This window comes from Nycticebus coucang, chromosome 11, assembly GCF_027406575.1.
Source record: "Nycticebus coucang isolate mNycCou1 chromosome 11, mNycCou1.pri, whole genome shotgun sequence".
In the NCBI taxonomy this organism is placed as follows: domain Eukaryota; kingdom Metazoa; phylum Chordata; class Mammalia; order Primates; family Lorisidae; genus Nycticebus; species Nycticebus coucang.
This window is the reverse complement of record NC_069790.1, coordinates 64,651,671-64,670,489: the sequence shown is the minus strand read 5'-3', so window position 1 is coordinate 64,670,489 and position 18,819 is coordinate 64,651,671. Positions and strand designations below refer to the sequence as shown.

General features: G+C 37.0%; 1 protein-coding gene across 1 annotated transcript in view; it reads right to left on the bottom strand.

Annotated features, from left to right (window-relative positions):
• ELAPOR2 (endosome-lysosome associated apoptosis and autophagy regulator family member 2) overlaps positions 1-18,819 on the bottom strand; it is a 196,465-nt gene that overhangs the window by 96,655 nt on the left and 80,991 nt on the right. The window contains exon 2 of the mRNA XM_053553656.1: positions 8,981-9,101. Within this exon, the coding sequence (XP_053409631.1) occupies positions 8,981-9,101 (121 nt within the window). The remainder of the gene's footprint in view (positions 1-8,980; positions 9,102-18,819) is intronic.

Below are 18,819 nucleotides of genomic sequence, written 5' to 3'. Positions count from 1 at the left end.
CACTACATTTTTTTTATTCTTCTGTCAGTAGACACTCAGGTTGACTCCATAGCTTGGCTACTGTGAACAACACTGCAATGAACATGGGAAAGCAGAAATCCCTTGGACAGGCTGATTTCAGATCCTTTGGATATATACCCAGAAGTGGGATTGCCATATCATATGTAGTTCTATCTTCATTTTTTTGAGGAATCTCCATTGAGTGGCTGTATCCCCACCAACCAATGTACAGGATTATTTTTTCTCCATGTCCTCACCAACACTTATCTTTCATCGTTTTGAGAACAGCTATTCTGACAGGTGTGAGGTTATATCTCGCTGTGGTTTTAATGTGCATTCCTTAATGCTACTGATGCTGAGCACTTTTCATATATCTGTTGGCTATTCGTATGTTTTTTAATTGTGCTACTGCCTTATTATTGGGCTGAGTTCCTTAAATATTTTAGTTATCAACCCCTTACCAGATGTATGAATTGCAAGTTATTTTCTTCCATTTTGTAGGTCATCCCTTTTCGCTGTTGTTTCCTTTGCTATGCAGAGGCTTCTTAGTTTGATGGAATCCTATTCATCTGTGTTTACTTTTGCTGCCTGTGCTTTGCGGGTCAAAACCAAAAAATCATTGCCTAGAGTCTTGTACAGTTTCTCCACTAGGTTCATCTAGTTTCATTCTGGGTCTTCCATGTAAGTTTTTAGTCCATTCTGAGTTGATGTTTGTATGTACTATGAGATGCAGGTCTGGCATCATTCATCTATATGTGCATATCCAGTTTTCACAAGAGTTTTTCCCATTGAATATTCTTGGCAACTTGTTGAAAATTAATTGGCTATAAATGCATGGGATGTTTTTCCATTTGTTTATTTTATCTGTAATTTCTTTCATCGGCGTTTCTTACTTTTCCTTGAAGAATTCTTTCACCACCTTGGTTTAAATTTATTCAAAGATATTTCATATATTTTTGTGGCTTTTGTAAATGGAATAACTTCTTGCTTTTTCAGCTAGGTCATTACTGGTATGTAGAAAAACTATTGATTTTTGTACATTGACCTTGTGTCCTAAAACTTTACTGAATTACTGAATTTATTTATCAAGTCTAAGACTTTTTTGGCAAGGACATCAGCAAACAGGGGTAATTTGTTGATCATTTCCTCTGCTGTGCAGAAGCATTTCAATTTGACGTAATCACACTTGTCTATTTTTGCTTTTGTTGCCTGTGCTTTTTATACCATCGCCAAGATATTATTGTCAAGACCAATGTCAAGAAGCTCTTCTCCTATTTCCTTACAGGAGTCTTACAGTTTCAGGTCTTACACTTAAAAGTCTTTAATCCATTTTGAATTGGTTTTTATTTACTGTGTAATAATATAAGGATTCAATTTCATTATTTTGGATGTGAACCATCAGCTTTCCCAACAACATTTACTGAAGCGACTACCCTTTCCCCCACTGTATCTTTGGCATTCTTATAATGTTAGGCTATTTGAGATCTTTCTTTTTTTCTTTTTCTTTTTTAATGTAGGTGTTTATCTCTATAAACTTCTGTTAGTACTGCTTTTGCAGCATCTCATAAGTTTCAGCATGTTTTGTTTCCATTTCCATTTGCCTAGAGATAATAATTTCCTTTTGATTTCTTCTTTGACCTAATAATTATTTAAGTTAATTTCCATGTATTTGTGAATTTTTCCATTTTAATTTTGTCATTAATTTCTAGTATAATAATTCCATTGCAATCAGAAAAGATATTTGGAATAATTTCAATCTTCTGAAATCTTACAAGAATCATTTTGTAGCCTTCCATATGATTTATCCTGGAGAAAGTTCTGTGTGTGCTTGAGAAGAAAGTGTATTCTGCTCCTGCTGGGCAGAATGTTCTCAATACAACAGTCCATAGAACTGTTGTTTCTTCATTGATCTTTCTGTCTGGATGATCTGTCCATTATTGTAAGTCAGATATTTAATTGTTCTTCTATTATTGTGGCGGTGTTTATTTCTACCTTCAGGTCTATCCATCTTTGCTATGTATATTTCAAGGCTCTGATGCTGTCTGTATATATATTTACACATATTAAATCTTCCCATTGATTTGATCTTCTATCATTATTTATACAACATTTTACTCCAAAACTACAAAATATACATTCTTTTCATCAGCATACAAAAAAATTTTCTAAGAAAAACCTATGTTAGGCCAAAAAACATGTCTCAGAAATTTTTTAAAAACTGAAATCATGGGCGGCGCCTGTGGCTCAAGGAGTAGGGCGCCGGTCCCATATGCCAGAGGTGGCGGGTTCAAACCCAGCCCCAGCCAAAAAAATCACAAAAAAAAAAACCTGAAATCATAGCATATACCTTCTCAGACCACTAGAAATAAATAAAACTAGAAATTAGTTCAAATAGGAACTCTCAAAATTACACAAATATGTAATTAAACAACCTGCTGCTGAACAATCTTTGAATCAATGACAGAATCAAGACAGAAATAAATTATCCTTTAACTGAATGACAATGGTGACATATGCTACCAAAATCTCTAGGATACAGGAAAAGCAAGGCTAAGACGGAGGTTCATAGCATTAAATGCCTATGTCAATACGACAGAACTGTCACACACTAACAACCTAATGTCACACCCCGGAGAACTAGAAAAACAAGAACAAAACAAACCCAAAGCTAGCAGAAGACAAGAAATAACCAAGATCAGAGCAGAAATAAACAAAATTGAAATTTTAAAAAATACAAAGGATCAATACAATGAAAAGCTGGTTCTTTGAAAAGAAACAAAATTGACAGACCACTAGCTAGAGTGAAACGATTCAAATATACTAAATCAGAAAGGAAAAAGGAGACATTACAACTGATGCCATAAAAAATACAGAAGATTATTTGAGACTATTATGAACACCTCTATGTACACAAACTAGAAAATCGAAAGGAAATGAATAAATTTTTAGAAACAAACAACCTCCCAATCAGGAAGAAATAGAAAGCAAGAGGAAATAGAAATCCTGGACAGACCAATAAAAGATAGTGAGATTAAAACCGTAATAAAAAAAACTTCTCAACAGCAACAAAAAAAAAAAAAAAAAAAAGGCAAGGACCAGATGGATTCACAGCTAAATTATAGCAGACCGGCAAAGAAGTCTTGTTACCTTTCTTACTGAAACTCTCCAACAATTAGGAGGAAATCCTTCCTAATTCATTCTACAAAGCCAGTATCACACTGATACCGAAGCCAGGAATAGACCCAATAAGAAAAGAAACCTACGGACCAACATTCCTTATGAATAGAGAAGCAAAAAGTTTTCAATAAAATCCTAGCAAACTGAATTCAGGTGCATATAAAAAAAAAAATAAAAAAAAATTCACCAAAACCAAGTGGGCTTCACTCCAGAAATACAAGGATGGTTCAACATAAACAAATCTATGGATATAATTCACCACATAAACAGAAGCAAAAACAAAGACCATATGATCCTCTCAAGAGATGCAGAAAAAAACATTTGACAAAATTCTGTATGCCTTTATGATAATGATCCTTACCAGGTAAAGATGCAACTTTCCTCAAAATTTTAAAAGCCATATACAATAAACCCACAGACATCACACCAAATAGAGAAAAACTGAAAGCGTTCCCACTCAGGACTGGAACCAGACAAAGCTGCCAACTACCACTACTTCTATTCAACATAGTGGTAGAAGTCCTAGCCAGAACTATCAGTTAAGAAAAGGAAATCAAAGGTTTCCACATGGGGAAAGAAGAGGTCAAACTTCTGATGATATGATCTTTTATGTATGTATCTAGAAAACCCCTCTAAAGATTTTGCCAAGAAGACTCCTGGAATTGATAAATAAATTCAGCAAAATCTCAGGTTACAAATCAATGTACACCAATCAGCAGCATTCATTCATGCAAACAACAGTCATGCTCAGAATCAAATCAAAGACTCAAAACCTTTCATAAAGGCAACAAAGAAAACAAAATACCTTGGAATATACTATTTAACTAAGGAGGTAAAAGACCACTACAGGGAGAAGTATGAAATACTGAGGAAGGAAACTGCACAGGAGGTATACAGATGGAAAAACTCATGCTCATGGATCAGCAGAATCAACAGTGTCTAATAGGTAGTGTCTATACTACCCAAAGTAATCTATAGATTGGATGCAATCCCCATTAAAACACCAACATCATTTTTCGCAGATCTAATAAAAATAGTTCTGTTTCATATGGAATCAGAAAAGACCCCAAATAGCTAAAACAACCTTAAGTAAAAAGAATAAATCAGGACACATCGGGTGGCTCAGTGGGTAGGGCGCCGGCCCCATATACTGAGGGTAGCGGGTTTGAACCCAGCCCCAGCCAAACTGCAACAACAAAAAAAAAAAAATAGCCAAGCATTGTGGAGGGCACCTGTAATCCCAGCTACTTGGAAGGCTGAGGCAAGAGAATCGCGTAAGCCCTGGAGTTGGAGGTTGCTGTGAGCTGTGACACCTCAGCACTCTACTGAGGGCAATAAAATGAGACTCTGTCTCTACAAAAAAAAAAAAGAAAAGAAATCAGGATGCATCACTTTACCAGACTTCAAGCTATACTACAAGGCTATAGTAACCAAAACAACATGGTACTGGCACAAAAACAGATCCACAGAGTTATGTATGAAGACTGGGAACCCAGATACAAGACCATCTTCATATTGCCATCTGATCTTTGACAAAGCAGACAAAAACACTCAGGAAAAATCCATATTCAATAAATGGAACTGGGAAAATTGGATAGCCACATGCAGAAAAATGAAACAGGATCCATACCTCTTATCACCTATAAAAATTAATTCACTATGGATAACAAACTTAAACCTAAGACATAAAACTACAAGAATTCTAAAAGAAAATTTTGGAAAAACTCTTATAGATATCAGCCTAGGCAAAGAATTTATGAAGAAGACTCCAAAGGCAATCACAGCAACAATGAAATTAAATTAAATCAAATCAAATTAACAGAACTTGATTAAATTTAAAAAAGCTTCTGTACAACCAAGGAAACAATCAACCAAGCAAACAGTATGCTTTCAGTATTCAACAGAAAGCTACAGAATAGGAGAAAATATTTGCATGTTATATATCCATTAAAGGGTTGGTAATCAGAACCATAAATAACTCAAATCAGCAAGAAAGAAATGAAACAACTCCATAAAAAAAGTGGTCAAAAGACATGAACAAAAGCTTTTCAAAAGAAGATAGACTAATGGCAAATAAACATACGAAGAAATGCTCAGCATATCTAATCATCAGAGAAATGCAAATCAAAACCATAATTAGATAGCCCCAAACTCCATTGAGAATAGTGTTTATCAAAAAGTCTTAAGACAGATATATGTACCAAAATGTTTATTGCAGCCCAATTCATACTTGCTAAGTCATGGAAGAAGCCCAAGTGCCCATCAACCCATGAATGGATCAATAAATTGTGGTACATGTACACCATGGAATATTATGCAGCCTTAAAGAAAGATGGAGACTTTACCTCTTACATGTTTACATGGATGGAGCTGGAACATATTCTTCTTAGCAAAGCATCTCAAGAATGGAAGAAAAAGTATCCAATGTACTCAGTCTTACTATGAAAGCTATAACCCAATTATATCCCAAGAAGAAGGGGAAAGGGAGGGGAGAGGGAGCATGGGTGAAGGGAGAGTAATTAGTAGGACCACACTTACGGTGCATCTTACAAGGGTACATGTGAAATTTACTAGGTGTAGAATATAAATGTCTTAACACAATAAGAAAATGTCGTGAAGGCTATGTTAACCAGTTTGATGAAAAATTTCAAATTGTATATAAAACCAGCACATTGTACCCCCATGATTGCATTAATGTACACAGCTATGATTTAATTAACAAAAAGTCTTAAGACAATAGATGCTGGCACGGATGTGAAGAGAAAGGAACTCTCATACACTGCTGTGGGACAGCAGAGTAGCACAACCTCTATGAAAAGTCATATGGAGACACCTCAAAGAACTAAAAGCAGACCTACCATTTGATCCTGGAGTCCCACTATTGGGTATTTACCCAAAAGTGAAAAAAGTCATTTTAGCAAAAAGACACATACATTTTAATGTTTATTGCAGAACAATTCACAATCACAAAGACAAGGAATCAATCCAAGTTCCCGTCAATATATGTGTAGATTAATAAAATGTCATGTATGTATACTATGAAGTATTACTCAGCCATAAAAAATGTGGTGAACCTTTTTAACAACCTGGATACAACTGGAGACTATTCTTCTAAACAAAGTATCGAAGAATAGAAAAACAAACATTATCTGTACTCAGTATTAATGTGGAATTAATCGATGAACACCCATGTCAACATATGATAGTAAAACTCAACACAAAGAAAGGAGATGGGAAAGGGGAGGGGAGAACAGGTAAATTCACACTTACCAGGGTACAATGCATGCCTGTGGGTGATGAGTACACTTACAACTTTGACTTAAACTAGACTAAACCAATTCATGTAATTCTAATATTTGTATCTCTGTAATATTCTGAAATTTAGAAAAAAAAAACTAACTTCTTTAACCAATCTTTGTCTATTGTCTAAAATATGATGAAGTTTTCCTGAAATCAGTAGCATTTCTACACACTAAAAACAGCCAAGCCAAGAATCAAATCAGGACTCAGTGCCATTCACAATAGCTGCAAATAAAATAAAACACCTAGGAATATGTTTAGCCAAAGGGGTAAAAGATTTTCATGAAGAGAATGGCAAAACACTGATAAATCATAGATGACACAAATAAATGGAAAAACACCCTATGCTTCTGGATTGGAAGAACACATGTTGTTAAAATGTCTACATACTGTTAAAAGTGATTTATAGGGCGGTGCCTGTGGCTCAGTGATTAGGGCGCCGGCCCCATATGCCGAGGGTGGCGGGTTCAAACAGCCCCGGCCAAACTGCAACAAAAAAATAGCTGGGCATTGTGGCGGGCGCCTGTAGTCCCAGCTGCTCAGGAGGTTGAGGCAAGAGAATCGCATAAGCCCAAGAGTTAGAGGTTGCTGTGAGCCGTGTGACGCCACGGCACTCTACCTGAGGGCGGTACAGTGAGACTCTGTCTCTACAAAAAAAAAAAAAGTGATTTATAAGTTAAATGCAATTCCCATCAAAATATCAATGTTATTTCTAACAGAATTAGAAAAAACAATCTGAAATTTCATATGGAATCGAAAAAGAGCCTGAATAGCCAAAGCAATCCTAAGCAAAAAGAACAAATCTGAAAGTATCACATTACCTGACTTGAAATAATAATACAAGGCTATAGTAACCAAAAGAGCATGGTACTGGTATAAAAATAGACTCATAGATCAATGAAACAGAACAAAAAATCCAGAAATAAAACCATACACCTGTAGCAGACTAAAACATACCCTTGAGCAAGGACATACTATTCAATAAATAGTGCTAGGAAAACTGAAGAGCCACGTGCAGAAGAATGAAACTGGGTCCTTACCTCTCACCATATAAAACAATTAATTAAAAATAGATTAAAGGCTGAATGTAAGACCTAACGCAACAATGGTTAGGTACTCCAACGAAACAAGGTTGTTTATGAAGAAATCAGCCCACAAGTGAAAAGTAATTAGAGATAAATGATACACAGATTTTCTAGTATATAGATTTTCTAGTCAAGTAGCTGAAGCAAATTTACGATACACTAATTACATAGGTAGTGTGCTGGTAAATATTTAAATATTAAATATTTAGGCTCTATTTCCCCTTTAACCACATTCATCCCTAAGAGTTGATCTGCCCTCTGCACAAGTGGTTGCATGTACCCCAGCCAGGCAGTCTTTGTCCACGCAGATGCCACTATCTGTTAAGACTGTTCCTAAACCAAAGCAGTCTCCTGCCCACAATGATCCTCAGGCTCTCTCTGTGTTCATTTAACATCATTCACCAAGAAAAAATGGTGTTTGTCCTAAGTTTCCTCATATGACTATCACAGTCTTCTTTTTACCAGTAACCCCACCAATTATGCTAAAACTCCTCCAGCTAGTAACAGTGTCACACTCTCTGCATGAATAGGAAGGAATCAGTTATCTATTTAATATTTGATTACCTGCTCTTTCATTTAGAAAGAGAAGAACTAAGCTTTTAGGACTATCACTTGGGAAGACTGCAGGAAAAACAAATCTCTCCATTTTACTTCCAGTTTTGAACTCCAGGCAATCCCTAGACTATTCCACTGCAGAAACGCCTGACTCACTAAATTAAAGCATTTTTAAAAGATAGACCTTATAAACAAAAATAAATTTAATCACATATTTCTCTGTTTATTCATGATACTATACTTCAAATTTGCTTAATCTCTAAAAGACAAGGTGTTGAATGTGATATTTAGCAATTCTACAATCTCTCTGCAGGTTACACTAAAAGAAAAATTGTATTAAGTTACTTCTATGGCCAAAAAAAAAAAAAAAAAAAAAAAGCACACAAAGAAAGAAAGAAATCCAAAGCAATATGAAAGAGTTCTGTGGATGGACAGTGGTAATGATAGTATAACGATGTGAGTGTACTTAATGCCATTGAACTGAATGCTTAAAAATGGTTAGTTAACATGGCAAATTTTAAGTTATGTACATTTTACCAAAATTTTATTTAAAACTATTTTGTAAATAAGAAGTCCACTAAAGAGAAATCCTGCCATTCTGCCTGCCAAGATTTCAAATAACAGAATAAACAGATTTGTTAAGTAATAAGAACATCCTTTAATATTGCCCATGTCTCATTACAGGCTTCAGACTTAAGGGCATCTAGTATGGAGGAAGACCACATTTATTCTGCTGGACATCGATGCCACAAGTTCTTTTTTGTAAGATCTCTTATATACATTGGAATTAACATCTAGAGCTAATACGAACAAGTTACGATTTAATCATCGGGAAAAGAAATGGTCAGAAAGACAAAACATACTGCATTCTTTGCCTCTCACTGGGTCGGGCAGGCCAGAGCAGTCCACTGCAGAGTTTGGAATGGCAACTCTCCACCTGGAGCCACTGGAGTCACATTCGGTATATTCAAAGTGGTAATCTTTCTGCAAACAATCACAAAACAAGCCTTTGTTAGAGCCAATTCTAAGGGGACAACTGTGCTTTCTCAATCACCCCAGCCCCCTGCAAGCCTGTTTCCAAACTGAACCCTTCCCTTCACTCTCATCCCTCCCAACCCCACTCCCACTAAACAGCTTTTTGATCAGAAACATAGTGTTCTAGGTACAGAGATGATGTGGACAGTTAGCACTCTTCTCTCCTCCACTCAAAAAAAGGCTACAGCACACTGCCCTATCTTTTTTGCAGGCTTTTAAGCTTTAAATAACTCACAGATATGAATATGGGAAACAGCAAAATAACACTAGGAACTGACTACTGTCACTGTCCCAAGAGTTTCAAAGAAGGAAATAAGAGAACCATTCCCATTGACCTAAGTCTCACTCTGTTTAAACCTTAACAGAAGGTGTAATTAATCATCAAATACTTGTAGTAAAAGACTACAATATTTTAAGCAGCTTTCCCAGGTTTAATGCACACCTACTATAGCAGGCTGCCATCAATCAATGGACTGTTAAAATAGACCATTAATTACCACTGCCAAACAGAACACAACCCACTTCTCCGGCCTTCAGTTGCTTTGAAATTCTCACAGTGTCCTCCGTTGGTCAGACCCCATAAGTGATGTTTGAACTGAGAGGAACCAGGACAAAATGTTATTGGAGCATTTAAAGAATGAGAGAAATTCCAAATCTATCCCCAAATATTTTTAGTTCAATGCTATGTATTCCGTTCAATTCCTTGGATGCTGCCATTGGGCTGTGCCTCCCTTAATGCACCAATACAGGTGAGAACAGAAATATCAAGTCACAACACCATGGGGAAGTTGGGAGTGGAAAGGCCATTGCCCTTGACCTTCTCTGCAGAGCACATTTCCTAACAGTGAATCTCCTAATTTTAACATTTTTTTGCAATCTGGATAAGCTGACAATTTTCCAAGTTACAAGTCTTGTTTTCTTTCTGTTTAATAGTTCTTCCCTCGATGTATCTTTTCCCTCTCACATTTTACAATAAGCAGCAAGAAGAAACTAGACCATGCCTTCAAAATTTTGCTTGGAAACCTCCTCAGCTAAATATCCAAGTCATCACTAATAATAAGTTTTGCTCTCCACCCAAATGGGGACACAATTCTGCTTAGCTTTTTGCCACTATATATTATAAAAAGAATCACCTTTTCTCCAATTTCCAGTGATGCTCCCCTTTCCCCTTGAAGCCCACTAGTGTATCCCTTTGAAAATGTTTTTCTTATTTCAGTTTAACATGAGGGTACAAATGTTTGGCTACATTATTTTCATTTCTAAAGTAAAATTCAAATTGTAGTTGAGCCCTTCACCCAGGGGGTGTGCTGAATACCCTCACCCTGTGCACATTAGGTGAGATCCCGCCAATCACGCCCTCTCTTCCCCTTTTCCCTTCCCTCTTCTCCTGTACCCTTCTCTAGAATATATTTGTGTTTTTCTTTCATGTGGACATGTAGTTATTTATATATTGGTTTTGTAATAGTACTGAGTACATTGGATACTTGGTTTTTCATTCTTGTGATACTTTACTAAGAAGAATGTGTTTCAACTCCATTCAGGTAAACACAAAAGATATAAATCTCCACCTTTTTATGGCTAATTACTACTCCATGTTATACATATACACAGTTTGTTAATATTTTGTTGGTATTTTTAACAACTTTCTGCTTATAATAATTCACATATTCTCTATGACAATACAGACATTTTCTACCATGCTTACTCCCGTCTGAGTACTGGTGGTATTTAAAATTTGTTTTTCTACCAACAGTCTGTTCAAGGCAATCTAAGTTTTTCTATCAGGTACCTCAAAATTCTTCCAGCCTGTGCCCATTCCCTAACTTTCCACTTTTAGGTGTTTGTTACCTAAAAACACTTCCCTTCCAGGTACCAAAAACTGGATTGTTTCCTATAGCAGCTGTAAGAGATTGCCACAAGCCCAGCAATTTAAAACAAGAGAAATTAATTATCTCACAGTGACCGAAGCCGTAAGTCTAAAAGCAGTACAACAGGGCTAATCAAGGCATTGCCAGGCCAGGAAGCGCAGGAGAGAATCTGTCCCTTGCCACCTCCAGCATCTGGCAGCTGCTTCACTCCCATCTCTGCCTCTGGGATCTCATCGCCTTCTCCTCTTGTGATCGCAGATAGGGCCCATACAGGGTAATCTCCCCTTCTCAAGATTCTTAATTTTTATCTTCAAAGTCCTTTGTACAAAGTCCAATTCTGTCAAACATTCACAGGTTCCAGGGATTCGTATTGGGTATCTTTTTTGGGTGGGGTGGTAGAATAGAAGAAGCACCATTCAGCCCACCACACTCTCACAGAGCACAGCAGCCTTGACCAAGATACATATTCTCACAGTGGCTTCCTTGGTTCTCTTGCTCCCTAATATTCTTATTTCCACATCCCACTAAGAAGATTCTGGATCCATACGTAAAATTCAGGTAAGTTCTCATCATCTTAGCAAAATAATGATACCGTGAAGTCTGGCATGAATTTCAAATAAAACAAGGCCTCTGAATAAAATAGGTAAACTCCAGAAAAGATATCTTTCTTTAGAAAGAAAAGATAAGGTAACTTCTTATACAAATATAAAATTAACATATGTCAAAGATTTTATCTGCCGTTCATCAGCAAGTCAGCCAGTAAGACGGCTACCACCAGTTCCAAGGAGAATTCAAAGGACACACAAAAATTAACGATTAGGAAAGTGAAATGAGCTCACTATAGAGGATAATAATCAATTGCATCCCAAATGGTAAAAGGCATTTCCATTTATGTGGACAAGAATCATTCACATTACTATCCGTTTCCTACAATTCAGTATTGAAAAGTAGTTCGAAGACAATAGAAGGGGCAAGCTGCTATAGAGACCATGGTTCAGAAAAGTACACTAAACAGAACACTCAGTAATCTTTTCTGCTTATTTCAGCATATTTCACAATTTTTCCTAACAAGGAGAAAATTCTTGACAGTTTTTCCTATACTTCAGAGTTTCTGACAGTTTATCAGCAAACACACTGATATGAGTCAGAGCACACTCTAAACAACAGAACATCATGTCACAAACCATATGTTCCAAATTATAAAGTAGAAGAGGTGCCTGGGCCTACTCTACTCAGAGGATGACAGTTACTTAGACCTCTCTGCAAATCACAGAAAGCTGAGGCATGGAAGCATTGCCCCAAATAACAAAATGACAACAACGTAAACCTTACATTATAAAGATAAGGGAACCCGGAAACAACTCAAAAAAAGGGAGTGCCTGGGATTACTCCTCATCACAAAACCCTGAAGGGAGAATTCCCCTTCCATAGAAACCACGCACACCACACGCACACACATTGACAAACCAAGCTACAGTCACAAACTCTCAAATAACAAAAATTCAAATTATCTTACACCTAAAACACAAAAATTCAGGATACATCCAAATAAATATTGGAGGCCTACAAATATCCCCCTAAACACGGAAGTCATCTATACAACAAAAGCTTCATGGAGCTCTCTACAAACTTTGGAGTATCATTTCCCAATTTTGATGATAATACTTACAGTTTACATATAGCCTAGTGATGGGGCTCATGAAACACTGCCCCAAAATGAAGGCCTCAGAAGCAAAACCTCTTTTTTGACCTTCTCCTGTCCTCTTGCCTCTCAGTCCCATTCTTCCTGAAAGTATCCACAGAAACTATTATAGTGCCCCTCTTCCCCAAGGTGGCTCATAAAAGCCAGAACCCCTTTTCTCAAAAACCAGCTATAAAACCTAAAATTATTCTACATAAAAACAATCATGAAGTGATGACCCAACCTACCTTGTTTGACTGTAGGCCACAAAATCCTCATTCCAGAAAGGGTCCTGCCCCACACCCAGATGGAAGGAACCCATGCTCAAAGAGGCCAAGAAGAATCTAGACACATAGGCCTTGCTGGGTTTCCTTACTCAGTTTATTAGCATTAGATCATACCCTTTTTGTCCAATCATGTTTCATTGTGACTACCCATACTTTGTTGAACCTAAGGATAAAAATGAACAATTTCCCTGTATCTTTGTGTTTTTCATTCTGAAGGCTCCCATGTATACACGTTAAAATGAATTTGTATTTTCCCCCTCATATTAATCAAAATTCCCCATGTCAGTGATTTTGCAGCAAATCTTTGATCAGCGGTTCTCAACCTGTGGGTCACAACCCACAAGAACTGTGTTAAAGGGCTGCAGCATTAGGAAGGTTGAGAACCACTGCCTTAGATGGATGAGAGCCTTGCTTGTTTCAAATAAATCCTGCATATAAAAATGATAACTACCAGGCATCTCGCCAGAAGAAAAAAAAATAATTTTATCATAAGGACATTTGCACTAGATTGTTTACTGCAGCTCAGTTTATAATCACCAAGATGTGGAAACAACCTAAATGCCCATCAACCCAGGAATGGATTAACAAATTGTGGTACATGCATACCATGGAATACTATTCAGCCATTAAAAAAGATCACATCTTTTATAATATCCTGGATGGAGCTGAAACACATTCTTCTTAGTAAAGTATCACAAGAACGGAAAAGCAATTATCCAATGTACTCAATACTAATATGAAGACAGTAGATGATCTGATGCATGCCCACATAGGAGAAAAACTCATTTCAATTCAAGTTGGGGAGGAGTAGTGAGGGGGGATGGGGTGGGGTTGGGGTGCTCTCACTGAACGGGCACAGGGTAGGGGTGTTTGGCACACCTTTTGTGTGTGGGGCATAACTAGAAAAGGGACTCTACCTAATGAAATCAAAAATTTTGACCTTGTTATTTATACCCTCACATTAACCTGAAATAAATTTACTTTTCAAAGAACAATGATAGCATATATGCTGAAATGTATTATTTTTTGTACTAATCAACATCTATATTAGACATAATGATTCATGCATATATCAATACATCATTTTATATATTAATATATATATCATTCTTTACTGCCTGGTACTTAATAATTAAATATAATGGCCTAAGAAATATGGGGAGGATTTAAAATAAAAAATTGTACCTGTGCTCAGTAAGCTTATGATTTTGTTAGAGTAGGCAAGATATATACACACACACACACAACATGATTTTATAAGAACGCATAAACAATAAAGGCTCAAGGTGAAATAGTGACATTGCAAGTCAGTATGCAAATAAAAACTGTGGTCAAAATTACCAATAAAAAAAAAAATCTCTTAACTCTCCCATAAAGTACAATGTCATCCACTGTTCAATAAATTTGTCACAGCCAATATTTCCTTAAGCACTCCAACAGAAATCTATTTCTTGGTACTCAAATAGCTTGAATTTTAGGGACCAGTTTTTCTAGAAAAATAAGGATCTTTAAATGTTAGAACCATATTCTGCAGAGTATGTGTGGTGGAGTTTGCACAATGTGACCCTACTGTGTTATGATTTCAGAATCAGATGAAATCCCTGTGAGCTGCAACAGTATGAAAAGGCTTTAAGGAGAAGGCTCTGAAAGACAGGCAGGATTTGTAATTTCTCTAGTGCTTACCAGCTCCTTCATGAATAGCTGGTTTGACAGGGTGTGGTAAGCAGTGAGATCAAGCCCAAAGAGAATATGTCTAAAGGTATGCAGAGAAATGTGTTAGCCTAGGGATGGAAAAATAGATGAGGGATGGAGGGAGCAAATGGAGCTGAGCTCAGATTCGTTCTCATCAGCTTCCTGATGCTCCCCGTCTACCCTCCATAGGCAATTAGGAGTCGACCACAGTTAATTATAAAGCTACAGCAGATGACCACAAATTCTAATACAGTATCAAATGCAGCAGAGGCAGGGTGGTGAGGGCCTCTGGGTTAAAAGCAGAGAAAATGCTGATACCTAGAACAAGCACAAAAGGAAAGGGACAAGAAGAAGCAACTGTAATTCATTTTCGTTGTTTCTTTTTTTTTTTTTTCACGTAAAGTCTTTCTCTATGAATTTTTTTATGTGAAATGTTGAGAACAGCATAACTTTGTATTTGATGAGACTGCAACTCCTCTAGGAGAAAGGCTCCCAAATTTAAGTGCTTAGCAAAGCACTTGGCAAAAGACAAAGAAGGGGAGAGACCGTACTGCCTGGCACAAAACTTCAACACCAATCCAGTGGTGAGCACCTTGCATTATAATGTGGAAAGGCTAAAAGCATGAGAATACTTAATGCACACATACACTTTATATTTTATTATTATAACTTATAATAGACCCTTTAGCCTACAGCATTAAGTATACGAGCATAGCAGAACTGTGCAGAAATATTTTTATTCAAATTTTTCTTTTATAAAAGGAGCATGATGTTACCATGGAAACCTACCGCTAAGTAAAGTAATATGTATCTGATCTTTTTATGACACATCCTTTTCTCCTCATTTGTGGACAATGGAATGCTTTTGAGAAATTATTTTGAAAAAGTTCATATTTTTAAACCCAAGTTTCATGTCTATCTTTGTGAGCAAGGTCTTAGAGGTGCTTGATTCATTTTTTTTATTTATATGTATTGAACACATTGCACGTGCCATAGTATAGACACTGGGGATACAGCAGTGATCACAATATACAAGTCCCTGGTCTCACTGGGCTACATTTTAGTATTAACAAAAGTACCCCGCATTTCTTTCTTAGAAAGATCCAGCTTAGATTATTTTCTTTCTATGGATTTCAACCCAAGCTTATCAATAGGTAATGAACTGGGAACAACATACAGGGATTCCAACCTCACCTCTGCCAGAACTAAATTTAAGGCCCTGAGTCGGCCAGCTCTTTGACTCTCAGGCTCCTGTTAATCTTTGAAAGAAAAAACTAGGCTCTTTCTATTATAATCTATGTCCTGTATTTTCATTGTTCTTGATAAAGGAAAACCAACCACATTCTTTAATTTTTTATTCCTTCTTTTTTTTTAAATAGAGTCTCATTCTGTCGCCCTAGGGTTAAGTGCCACTGAATGCATCAGAGCTCACAGCAACCTCAAACTCTTGCCTCAGCTTCCTGAGTAGCTGGGACTACACGCTCTCGCCACCACCAGGCCCAGCTAGTTTTTCTAATTTTTTTTTTTTTTAGTAGAGTTGGGGGTCTCACTCTTACTCAGGCTGGTCTCAAACTCTTGAGCTCAAGAAATCCACCTGTCTCGGCTGCCAAGAGTGCTAGGCTCACAGGTGTGAGATACCACACCTGGTTTTAATAATATACTTCTAAGGAAATCTTCCCAAAATGAACATTTTAAAACAAGTCTATCATTAAGGTCAAGAAATGAAGAGAATTTTTCCATTTTCTCAAAAACCTACAGTTAGATAATCTATAATAATATTAGTATTAAAAATATTAATTAACAACAAACACCTTCAAAGATAATGAGGAAAATGGACGCCTTTGTATAAAAAGTCTTTAAACGCACACAATCGTTATTTTATTATCTAATTACATTTAAACTTGCTGAAATAAATATATGTTTATCTCTGCCTACAAAAGAATGGAGTTGCTAAATGGAAAGAAAATAAAGAAATAAAAATGCCATAAGCTCACAAAAATAAGAAAAGGGAAGATGCTGCTGTCAACAATTATTTCTGGAAGATGAAAAGCACAAGGTGAGCTCTCACTGACTTATCAAAGAAAGAAAATTTGAAGGCTAAGGGCTACACAGGCAGACGGTAACAAGAAGAAAGCCAATTTGAGCTGCTGACAGACTCATAATTGAAGACATCAAATACCCCAGAAATCAGAGGTGAAACATAGACCTAAAAACAGAAGATTGCTTGAAAATCTGTTTGAGAATGCAGACCCCTCAGTTTCCCTTCCACAGTATGGCAAGAGAAAAGTGTTATTTTCTCAGGACAGATTGAACTAGGGAGATTACTGATTCAGGGACATCAAGCCAAAAATCAAAAGTCAGGAAAAACATCTTACTGAAAATGGGACTACATGAATAGCTAAATACTTAAAGATGGGATCTGCCTCAGTCACACTTGCCTAACACTGAAACCCAAGTCCAGCTAACTCCAAATCCATCTTTCCACATGAGACATCACCACCACCCCAAAACTAGCAGAGCCACCCTCTGGCTCTCCCAGAGGTGTGCTACAACCCACACTGGCACCCTTTCCCACATCAGTTCCGCTGATTTTTCACACCTGTTTACCCTAGAATTGAGATTAGCTGGACTATAACCTTTCTCCATAATATCATTAAGTATTACTGTCGTTAATAACACTAGGAATATCTGTAGAATCCTTTAAGCTTTTTAAAATAATTTCCATACCATTATTCCACTTGAACTTGTCTACAGAGTGGTCCTGACACAGGGGGCAAAGGTCACCGTCTCCTACTAGATAAACATCACCAAAAGCCTACCTGCCCTCTCTACTTCTGTTGCCCACAACCAATACACGTTAGAGCCAAGTCTAAAGGAAACATCTCCTCATGTCATCCCTTCTCAAAACCTCACAATGACTTCCTCTTCTGTATCCACCCTACACCATGAGAGGCCTCCTCACAGGCAGGTGACAACCCCAGTCCTGCAAGTGCCAATCCCACAATGGCATGATCTAGAATCAGAGGATGGGCCCAGGAAAAGCCCTACGAAGGCCCTGGAAACAATCTCAGTCCTTGTAAGCGTGTAATTCCAAAGTCCTGTTACCTGGAACATGGTATAAAAGGAGGTGGGACGTGATATCCAGGTGAGTGCAACTCTTTGGCCCAACAGACTGCAAGGCAGGAAGGGGACACAGCCAGAGGAGTGGGGACCACAGAGGGACCTCCACAGCACACACCAAGACAGGGTCCCTTCTTGCCTGGCCTGAAGGTGGTATTGTGGTCTCTATTATATGATAATACATACACATGTACCATCTAAACAAAACAATAGTGAGAAAGCTATCTATCACTTCATGAGATAAAATTTAAAGTTTTCTTGAAGGGAGAAAGGATCCATCTACTTTTTGAAGGATTCTTGGATAAAGGTAATTTTTTCTTTTTTTTTTTTTTTTTTCCTATAGAAAATTTCCTATTTCTCCTGTCATTAAGATCAGGCCTGGTAGGATATGTAAAAATTCAAAGGCAATCACTGAAGAATTATTCCATTATCATCATGTGCACCTCAGTCTCAGTTCCTCTGACAGGTGTCAGCAAGGCTTTACAGGTAAGTTCTGAAGGGAATGTGGAAAGCAAGACGCAGAAGGACAGATACAAGAAAGATTCCACTTTTCTCTATCCAAGTGGAAGAGCCGAATGAGAAAAAAGCAAACAAGGAGGTGACACAGCGTGGACAACACACTTTGCTGACTTCACCATTTGGCTACAGAAGAAGTAATTCTGCATTTGAATTCAGCTAACCCACTGGCAGGGCTCAAACAGTAAACATTTATAAAAATTCAATTTAAATTCATAAGCTAATTCTTGTCAAAGCTGCCGCTTGAAATTGAGCTTTGCTTACAAAGAGCTTCTACAGAAACAGCATGGTAAGTGGGTCTGAAAATGTTGACATCTAAAATTATAGTTCGCAAATTTTGTGAGATAAGTAAACATAAGCTAGTTATTGAAGTTATTTTACACTCAACTGACCCTACAAGAACCTTTCCATGAGAAGTTTATGAAAAAAAAAAATTAGAATATTATAACCTTAATAATGCCTTTGTCATAACTCTATTTTCTCAAAATAAACTTAAAACATCT